General features: G+C 42.0%; 1 protein-coding gene across 1 annotated transcript in view; it reads left to right on the forward strand.

The window, feature by feature from the left end:
• The first annotated feature begins 628 nt into the window (after positions 1-628).
• map2k4b (mitogen-activated protein kinase kinase 4b) overlaps positions 629-11,433 on the forward strand; it is a 19,395-nt gene continuing 8,590 nt past the window's right edge. The window contains exons 1-2 of the mRNA XM_034112318.2: positions 629-1,319; positions 9,282-9,317. Coding sequence (XP_033968209.1) covers positions 1,217-1,319; positions 9,282-9,317 — 139 coding nt within the window. The 5' untranslated portion in view covers positions 629-1,216. The remainder of the gene's footprint in view (positions 1,320-9,281; positions 9,318-11,433) is intronic.

Raw genomic sequence — 11,433 nt, forward strand, 5'->3', positions numbered from 1 at the left:
TGTTTTTTAAATTTTTTGAGATTTGGTTGAGCAGGGTATACTTGTACTTTTACTAGTCCTTTATTAGAGATGTGTCTGTGGTTTGTGTTTGTTTTTAGTGTCAGGATGGAACCCTTGTAGTTTTCTCTGCAAACAGAATCTACCTACCGGTACAAATAAATAACCTGAACCTGATACCTATAACACAATACAAACACAATGGTCTTACACCTGCATTAGGCTACTACATCACATTGTACATCAGCATGTTCAAATCGGATAGGTGGGCACTAGGGACATCTGGGCACCTCGATGTACAATTGGCTATTTTGTCCAAAATGTTAAATAAAATATTTGAAAAATGGTATTAAGTAATGCAAAGTATACATGATGTGAACATGCATGGTACATCATTATTAGACTTGATGTTATCCTTCAACCAACCATTTCCCCATCAATCAGCTGACTGACTCTCTCTCACACTCACGCACACACACACACACACACACACACACACACACACACACACACACACACACACACACACACACACACACACACACACACACACGTGCGAGCATTGTGCCTGCCCTGTCAACTGAGCGGTCCTAGCGCCCTTCGTATAGCACACAAACACACAGGCACGCAGCCAGACACACTGCATTGCGCGCAAACAGAAACATATTTTTTATTTTTCCCTTTACACGGGAGTCCGGGACAAACAAAGTCCCGTACGGGACACGCCCCTTTTGGCTCAAATACGGGGCGGTTGGCAACCCTAATATAGGGGAAATACACTGTTAGCAGTAACTTGGTTTGCATGTATTTCATGTTAGCTTAGCTTCTTAGCCTGAGCTAGCTCTGTTTACTTCCAGTTCGGAGGCAGCAGGTCCCGCCTCTTTGCCCTTTTTTGGAGCAGGCGGGATTAGACTCTGACGTCATAGTCGAGCCGTTAGTGGCCGACTCCGCCTACTAAGGGTTTCTCTGCAACTCTGCAGAATCCTATGGGTGACGTCACGGACACTACGTCCATTTATATACAGTCTATGGGTATAACACGTAGAGTCAAGTGCTGATTTAAAAAAGTTATAGAAATAAGTCTAACATTGCGTTAGTCGGGAAAGACTATTTCCGACAGGCCTTGAAGGCAGCAGCGGTGCTCTTGCTGCGTTCAGGGCGCAGTGTCCCGTCAGGAGTCCGCAGAAAGACTCGCTGCACACCGGAATTCAACACAACAATGGCGTCTCCCTGTCCGGAAAGCAACTCCAAACAGTCCAGCAGCACTGTGGGGTCCGCGTCGCCCCGCTTCCATCAGCAAAGCCCGGATAGCAGCATGCAGGGTAGGCGGCATGGCCTTTATTCACATGGTTCTGTTTTCTTATTGCACACTGGACTGAAGAGGAAAAGGTTAGTTTACCAGAAGAAGAACAAATCCATAGTCAAGTGGGATAGAATAATGAACCATTTCCTGTTCTAATTTTCAGAATAAGATCATCGTCATTGTCCATATAACATGCTAATAAATATGTCAAGTGTTTGAGATGATCATGTTATCGGTTTTAGAAAATGTAGCGAGATGTTTATAGATGAGCACTACTCATGGATCTGCTATATGTCTGCATACTGTCTAGGTATTCAAGCTCTACTTTACACATTTCAGTGTCAACATAGTACATATAAAAACATTCAAAATCACTCTTTACAATTATTGTAAATAATTGTGGACTCTATATACGCCCTTATTTTGAAGACTAGATGGCTTTAGTTGCCGGTAAAGCTCCATCTTTCTTCGCCTAGCTTTCTATGGGTACACTGCTACCAGGTTAGCAAAGCTGATCTCATGAGCCCACTGACTTGTTGGGAACTTTCTTTCAGTCTGACTCTGTTGTCATTGCGATAATACATCGATCACACGTATTCATTAATAAACATTCCCCGATATGTTTAGCACCAGACTGCCAAAAGTACCGTTAGCATAAGGCCGGCCCTCCACATACATGTGTCTCTGAGAGCCAGGCCGCTGTCTCCGCTAAACACACGTTACAAACAAAGTACTTAACGTTGCATTACTAATTATTATGTTCACAACTTTTAAACGTTGCGAGTTTGCTTCAGTCCTCTGATCGTCACTGAGATACTTCTGTTTTAGTAACGCTAGCCTCAGTATTTTCGTATTTGGATAAGGTGAGAAAGTTATAAAGTGATGACATCAAATAAACCCACAACAACCTGCTGCACTGAAACAACATGTCTGCCGTCACAGCTGTCTGAGGAACATCACACACTAGCTGCTCATGGATTGATACAAACCTGTGGCTACCCAAAAGGGTTTATTAATTTACTTTAGATGAATTGTAGGGAGTTACATTTGTCTCAATATTATTTATGTGTAAAAAAACAAACGAAAACAGATGTATAATCTGCAGCAGTGTAAGAAGTACTCTGATCTTTTTACTTAAGTAAAAGTAGCAATACTACATTGTAAACATACTCTGTTACAAGTAAAATACCTTAATTCAAAATTGTAATAAAGTAAAAGTACATACGTTTTGGCATTCAAATATCAGTTAAGGATTCTAGGCTGCTGAGCCTCGAGCCATATCGGAAGTAAATGGCCAAGTGAAACAGGTAGATTTGTAAAATTCACAATCATCGATTTCGATCCACAAATAGTGTTTTTTCATTCATTTGATGCAATCATAGATGTGTTTTTAATTTGTGGAATTTGTTTGTGTATTAGCAGATCCTTTTTTGAGATTTAAACCTTTTTTTTTTTTAAGTAGGCCTGTACAACTCTTTTTTGAAAAACTGAATTTCCTCCTAGGGGGATCAATAAAGGCTCTTTTACATTTACAGATTACACATTATGCCCTGATTCCCAATCTGTTGCCACAAATAATACTGAGAAAAATGTGCCTCCAAATAAATGATTTAAAGGTCACCTATCATGCTATTTTTAGGCAATAGCATAGGTCTCAGATATATAAAAATATATAAAAAACATGTCACAGATCACCCATTCTATCCATGCCTCATATCCCTCTATTTCACTTCCTGTTTCAAAAGTGCTGATTTTTACGACGGAGTATTAGGGCCACACTAACCCCCTAAACGCACCAGGAGCGTCTGCGCCGCGCTGCGACCTCCTCCTGCGACCTCCTCCTGCGACCTAACACACCAGGCGCGTTTCAAAACGTCGCGGAAGCGGAGCGTCGTGTGTGCAGCCTCGCAGTCGTTGTTGATTTTGGAATATCTCCTGGACATTTGTACTTCTACAAGTAGTAGGCTACGTAGTTAAATGGTTTATGTTTGTGTCCGTTTAAATCGTGTTTATTGTTGTTATTTCCTATGTTGTTGTGTTGTAGACTACAGACACAGTTCATAATAATTGTAATATTCCAGTTATAAACGACATGAATTAAAGATGTGTTGCTGTATTTTAGTGGTAAAAAAATATGCATTCATCATAATTATTGTGTATATATATATATATATATAATTGACAGTGCCTGTAAACCGGAGGAGAACGCTGGCATGTATTCTCCTACTTGAAAGACGGTGGTGGGGGGGAGGAGAAGGAGCCGGTTTTGGGTGCACCCCCTCAACCAGCAAAGCAGACAACAAGGTGATTTTCATCACTTCCTGCCTGCGCCGCGCTGCGCTGTGTCAAAAATAGGACTCATCCTATATTTTAGAAATTCCTTGCGGCGAGGAGATTCTGGGACGCTTCGAGCCGCGGCGCGTCTGGTGGAATAGCACCCATTGACTAGAGTGGCCGCGATCTTTGCGAATGCCGCGGCGCAGCCGTAACATAACGCGGCGCAGCCGTAACGCGGCGCAGCCGTAACACGGAGCAGCCGTAACGCGGCGCAGACGCTCCTGGTGCGTTTAGGGGATTAGAAGAAAAAAAACAGAGATATCGAGTATAAAGTCGTAATAATACGAGAATAAAGTCATAGTTACGAGAATAAAGTCATATTACGTGAATAAAGTCATAATTACAGATTAAAGTCGTAGTTTCATAAGTGACTTGAGAAGGAGACAACAGCGTCCTGCAATAAAATGAGGAATGTGGAGCATCTTGTGAAGCAGTAGCCTACTTTAGTTTAGGTTTTTCAAATAATGAAATACTTAATCTTTTGGCACTTCAGCATCAGATTATCATAAGTATTAGAACTTTGAAAAGGTTTTGCAAGAAACGATGTCTATTATTTAGAAGAAAGAACCAAACGGACTTGGAGGAGATTGTCTCCTTTCTGCCGGAAGAAATGGCTGGTTCTGGCCGACTACAAGGCTATCGTTGGTTACATCTACGAGCTGTTCAAAGGGGATTTGTTGTTTCACAAGAAACGATGAGACTTGTAATCAAGGCTTTGGATCCAGAAGGAGTCGAACGATAGCCTTGTAGTGGAATCGGAATGAGCTCCCCATTGAAATCAGGACAGCAGAAAGCCTACACATCTTCCGGTGCAGACTGAAAACTCCACTTCCAGCGATATAACTACTAACAAAGAACTTATATACTAATAAAGGGCTGGCTTATCTATAGCCAGTTGAGTAGCACTTGAAATGTGTTAGCTCTATGAAACCTGATGTACTTATATGATTCTGTTTTCTTCAAGTTTGTATCTTGTTGGTCGCTTTGGATAAAAGCCTCAGCTAAATGCAATGTAATGTAATGTAGTCGGCCAGAACCAGCCATTTCCTCCTGCAGAAAGGAGACAATCTCCTCCAAGTCCGCTTCTCAAGTCACTTATGAAACTACGACTTTAATCTCGTAATTATTACTTTATTCTCGTAACATTACGACTTTATTCCCGTAATATTACGACTTTATTCTCGAAATCTCTCTGCTTTTTTTCCCCTAAGTGTGGCCCTAATACTCCGTCGTAGATTTTAGGTATAAAGCTTTAATAAAAAAAAAAAAAAGATAAAATAAAAAAGAGGGGGCTGAGCTCATGCGAGACCGGCAGCTACCGTCTAAACTAAATCCTACCGTGATGAAACGCCATATCATGGATTATCAAGGATTATCTCTGAAACAGTATGGAGCTCAAAGGCTTTCTCTCTTGCCGGTGATACCACAAGGTGAGTTCCTTTTTATTTCCGGCTTCTTCACACACATGCTCTCCAGTGCAGGTTAGCTCTGAGTGTTAGCGATGCTAATATAAACACCGACCATATTACGTCCAAAACAGTCGGCCATTGTTTCTGATGGCAACGTTTCTGATAAGGCCGTGAGTCCACATTTCAGATATTACGTCATATCGGACGCAAATCTGGATCAGCTCCGTTGTTCCCCGTTTTTAGAGATTTGGGTACGGAGGAAAAAAGAGAGGGTTTTATTTTCTGACGCTGCGTGAGTTCCCTGACATACCGGGGACACATATTTATGTATAAAAGACATCAAAAAGTGCATTTTGCATGATAGGTCCCCTTTAAGCAACATTTCTGTCTGCTGACACGAACATGTTAAGCAGCGTCCAGTGATGGCGGACTCTACTTTCAAACCCTAGCTCATATTCAGGGTTAAGAGGGTTACTGATATCCAATACAATTGCGAGTTACCAGTAAAAAATGTAATCCGTAACATAATCTGAGTATCAAAATATAAAAGTAATACTACCTGATACTTTCCGTTACTTTTGGATTTCCTCAATATTAAATATGCAAATAAAAGAAAAGGGAGAATAAATATCAATTAAATGTGTTTTACTTAAAGAGCCTGTGACAGCCTGCCAATAACTGTTGCGCAATGAAATATTGGGCTACTAGTAATCTCGAACCGTCAGCTTAAAAAAGAAGGTGCGATACCGTTCCGATAAATATCAATAATTTCGAACATCGCGGGGAAATTCCTTCGACTCATTTTGAAGTTTTGGCGGAAGCCGGAAGTGACGTCAATACGGGAACGCTTCACTGTGCGGCGAGAGAGCCAAACACGGACAAAGTGTGTTGTCATGCGTAGAAATGGTGAATTACTGAGTTTAGGCACGTTAATAACGTTTTAATGAAGCTGACTATAGTATATTCATATTTGTCAGTGCTTTCATGTCAATTCGGCGACATAAACATAAATGATCGTTGTGACGGAGCGGATCACATGAGTGACTGACTCCGCCACTGACAGCCGACACACACACACACACCAAACATTTCCTGCTCTCCTCCTAAAAAGGAACCATGCAATTTATTATTTATTGTGCGTTTGTTAATTTGTTAAATTATTACGTTAAGAGGTGGTTAACCTGTTTATGTTTGGGTCGGATTTTTTTATGTTGACAATGTGGTTTTGAGGTAATTGCGCCACCTGTTGACGGTAAGCCTGTGGGAGGGGCTATGGGTTCAAAATGGACGGTTTTGGCCCTGGAGGACTCGGAAGAATGTTGCAATGAAGGCAACAGCTGGGACATGTTGGGAGTTGGTTGCAGAGAAGGCAACACCAGAGCATGTTTACTCTGATGAGTGATGGACGGCCTGTTTTGGATTTTTATTTTGTTGTTTAAATTGTGCTGGTTCCGTTTTTTGTTGCTGTAAATAAAGTTTTGGAGCTTAACCCAACCGACTATGCCAGTGTTTTTTGAACGGAGAAATAGAGCCCCGTCACAATCGTGGTGAAGATGATGATTACATTAGGATTAAAAATCGGTAGTGAGAGCTGCTGAATTTCCTCCCGTCGGATGTGATGTAAAAACTAGGGCCGGGACTTTAACGCGTTAATTAAGATTAATTAATTACACAAAAATTAACGCGTTAAAAAAATTCACGCACTTTAATCGCACTTATTTTTGCACAGCGGAACGTTTCTCACTGGATGAGTTTCAGGCGTACCGATTATACTGGAACACCAACTAACGTTCATGACTTCAGCATGGGACTTCAAACAACAACAAACCACGGTGAACAATAGTCAAACATGAACGAACAAGCTGATGAGACCGCTTTGGTCGGCCCCGTGGATGGGACATTTTGTTTTAAAAAAACGGACGGATGGAAGCGTCGATAAGAGCACGGTTGTGTGCAAATTATGCAAACAAGAATTTGCATATCACCGCAGCACATCAAGCCTAAAGTATCACCTAAATGCAAAGCATGTAGCAGCTAGCGTGGACGTTAGCCCGACTCCGAGTGCAAGGAACCACACCCTGACCCAACCCACACTCAACCAGATGACTGGTTTCAGGGCCAGGATAAGTCAGTCCACGTCTGAGAAAATAACCAGCTCCCTGGCTCACTGCATTGCACTCGACTGTAGACCACTTGGAGTAACATCCATGTGAAAATTGCTTCTCACTGTTCTCAGGTCAAATATGTATATTTGATTAAAAATGCGATTAATTTCGATTAATTAATTACAAAGCCTCTAATTAATTAGATTCATTTTTTTAATCGAGTCCCGGCTCTAGTAAAAACAAATCGATTATTTTTGGAGTTGTAAACTCAAGTGGATGAAACTACATTTATTAGTGCTTTCATGTCAATTCGGCGAACATATGATACATTAAATGATCGTGAGGATGATGATTAAAAATAGTTTGTTTGAGGCGGTCTGCATTTCCTGATGAGAAAAAAAACCGATGCTTTTTGTAGTTGTAGTACACCAACATGGATTAAACGTGTGGTTTTTATACCACAATGTTGGGGAGATTAATGGATCAAATGCACGGATTAAGATTATTATTATTATTCCCACTCCGATCGGGACACTAGGTCCACCGTTTCCCCGCAGCGAGGCTCCCCCCGTTGACAGTTTACGTGGGCTGGGCGCAGTGGCGGACTGGCCATCGGGACGAATCCCGGGCCAGTCGGATAAGTCACTAGCACATCCCCCACTCCCCCCGTTGACAATTTACTAGCGGTACCGAAGTGGGCCGGTCGAGAGTCCCGGGCTGATTTTTAGTCCCAGTCCGCCACTGGCTACATGACCGTATTATCGCCCATATTGACGCACCTCATTCCTAAACTTCTAACAGATAAAACATAAACCGATCCTTCAGCCTCATATGAGCTCTCAGACACGTTCAAAATTAAACTGTCATCGCTGTCTGAGCTTGCTGCTGTGTGCGCCATCGTGCGTTTACATGCAGAAGCTGGGATCCTGAACGGTGCAGCTGGAGCGCTGTGCCCGCAATGACGTCACACATAATTGTACCTCCCCGAAACGCCTCGTTGGAGATACGTCACTGTCCATTTGATTCTTCCGGGTACATCATGATGTCATGTCGTCCCCGGAACGAAATGGACCAATCCGTGGAGCCGTTACGTTAAGCCCCCGCTGATTGGTCCAAATTGACCAATCCACGGACTTCCACACACACTCAGTGCAGGCAGCTCTGCTGAGCTCTCCTCCCTGGCTGCAGGCTGATAACAGACAGTTTGGATCGCGGCAAAATTCTCTCTGCAGACCCATTCTCTCTGCAGACCCATTCTCACAGCGTTTATCAACCTTTTTCTTTCTCAATATCAAGCCACACTTATTGTTTTTACTTCGGCTGTGACTTTGTGTGTGCTCAGGGTGAGTTTGGCTGTGTTTCGCTGTGTATCGCTAAACAAGGACATCACACCTCCACGGAGCTCAGCGTGATTCACAACGTTCCGACTGGTCCCGACCAATCGGAGCACACTGGGCTCACAGGGAGGGGGGGGGGCAAGAGCTGCAACGAGCCGTTTAGTGGAGAGAGTGAATACTGCTGAATACACATACTATACAGAGATGCTGTGAGAAACCAATGTGAGTTTGGAACATTGAACAATGTAAATCTATTCTAGTATACCTCAACAATGGAATTATGATCAGTGGAAATGGCAATGACATGTGACCATGACATGGGACCTTTAAGCATATTCAGGCAGTATCCCATACACCAAAGTTTGATGATAGAAATGTATAGTAGGGTCCCCATAAGTTGTGCTAATTAAAACGTAAACATTAGTTAAAAATGGCGTAACCAATTTTGTAAAATGTTGGAGTGGTTTTGGGGGTTATTGGGTATGCTGAATCTATTTTTTACATTTTCAGGATGAAAAATTGCAGTTTTAACCAGAAAGTGGCCACTAGACTATTATGTGATTGCTGAAAAGGACGTAGGACAGCCAGTAGGGCAGACTGGTGTCCAGTAATGGACATACTGGTGTCCAGTAATGGACATGCTGGTCCTGGTGCTAGCTGCTGCTGGATTCCCATTGATGGTTGATGTTTAGCAGCAGTTCTCATGTTTCAATTTTCAACACATGTGAGATGTAACATTATTTCCTAATGTATTGCAGACTCTAGTATCACATGTTTTATCTAAACCTTACAGAAACCAACACCTGCTGGAGATGTCAAAATGAAACAGGTATACTATTCACACTTATTACACTGCCGTTGGGATCATAAAGTGTTATTTCACTAGTGTTAATCAGATTTTGGGATTATTTTGTAGTTTACAGTTTGAATCTGCTGTTGGGATCATAATGTGTTATTTTACGAGTTTTAATCTGCTGTTGGCATTGGTATCTGTTATTTGTCTTTGGTGTTCTACTGGTTCATGGCATAGTGGCATACACTATATTTCTTGTCATGTTTCTTTGGCAAATACCATTTCTGCATATGCCACTGCATGTTTGTGCTATGTGTTACTTCTGAACATCTTGTATCTTATGTCCTGCAGATTTAGTGGTGCTTTGATAAAAGGTCTTATTTAATTTGTGTAAGGTTAGAAGAGAGTGGGAGATGCCAGTGGTGCAGGACCATATGTCAGACAGCAGTTAGGGAATGCTTTGAACACGCATATGGCACCAAGACAAACGTGGAAAACCATCAGCCACTTTCCACCCCAGGGTGATGTGAAACATTAAATATAAGTATCAGGTGGTCACAGAAGAGATTAAACAAAGTAATCAAAAAGCCTTAAAATTGAGGTGTATTATTTTTCCACTGGGATAAATGGAACCACCATTGCTTGAATCAGAACCATAGACACGAGGTGCTTCTTTTATTACATTACATATTACTCAAAGCAATTTGGGGTTCAGAGTCTTGCCCAAGGACACTTAGGCCCCGTCCACACGGAGACGAAACGGAGACAAAAACGAACCGAAGTCGATATCAAAAAAGTCTTCCGTCCACACGGAATCGGCTCATGACACGTGTCCGTCCACACGAGACCGCTGGAGACGCTGTAGTACATATGCCGGGCCTGTAAGTGGTTGCCATGGTTGCCCTTCTGGTTATTCTCCGCGGTGGATTTAGCAACATGTAGTCCATGTAGTTCTCCATGTCCACTTGTTGCTGATGGTTGCGGTAGAGGAGCGGTAGAGGAGCTGTAGATGTTGCACTAACATCTGTATCATGGTCAATAGCGTCTGGAGCACGAAAACAACCCTGTGATCCGCCATTGTTGTTGGTGAAACTCATCAGTAGGGTTGGGTATCGTTTGAATATCCACGATTCTGATTCCGATTCTACTTTTCGATTCCGGTTCTTAACGGTTCTCAATTCCGATTCTTTGAGGGGCAGGGTAAACAAATGATACTTGCTTCTTCCACCAAAAAAAATGACATTTATTGGAGAAACTTTTACACAGGTTAGTTTACAGTAATATTCACATTAATCAGTCTGTTTATATTCACTGCTATGTAACTTTAACCTGAGAACCACTGAAGCTACAACAGTGCAACAGTCCAACTTTTAAAGAACAGTTATTGTTGAGAAAAACAAGCATATCTGCCTTCTCAGGCATACCGGGAAGAAAGGTTTGAACATTTTGAAGTAAAATGCTTCAATCTGGTGCACTTTAAGCAGAATGACTAGAGACTAGATCTAGGGGGTACAACTCTAAACACCCATATGAAAAAGATCGGTTTACATTTTAATAATTAAATAAGTATGTGAACATAACCAGTAACCCATAGCCAATAACAAATACATGTAACGTATTTTATTTTTGTTGTTCATTCATATCTTATTTTACTTTTTTATTTATGCATATGTTTGTATCTCTCCAGTTTAAAACGATATGTGTGGTTTACTGTCCTATAGTTTACATTGGAATGATTTCAAACCTGTTTTATCCCAATAATTATAAAGGAGTGCCTTGGAAATATGTGTTTACATAAATTGTGATCAAACCGTTTGAACTTAGACTAAAGTGAACTATCTAAAGTTAACCCTCAGAGTCCTTTACCTCACTGAGCTGTAGTTATCAGCCTCAGTCTGACTGGAGAGGACTCTCCCTCCACATCATTGGAGAAACATCTTCTTCTTCCGTTAGAGCAGCTAGCACCAGATGCTAATAACAACTGCGCCCCCTCCCTCGCTCGCTCCCTCGCTCCCACGCTCGCTCCCACGCTCTCACTTTGGCTGTGAGCTGCGGTTGCCAGATAAGCCAACATCCCCCATTTTCATCACTTACAGCGCCCATCGTACAGGGCAAATGAAACATGTAACCGGGGTGAAAAGGGTGTTACATT

This window comes from Pseudochaenichthys georgianus, chromosome 23 (assembly GCF_902827115.2).
Source record: "Pseudochaenichthys georgianus chromosome 23, fPseGeo1.2, whole genome shotgun sequence".
Taxonomy (NCBI): Eukaryota; Metazoa; Chordata; class Actinopteri; order Perciformes; family Channichthyidae; genus Pseudochaenichthys; species Pseudochaenichthys georgianus.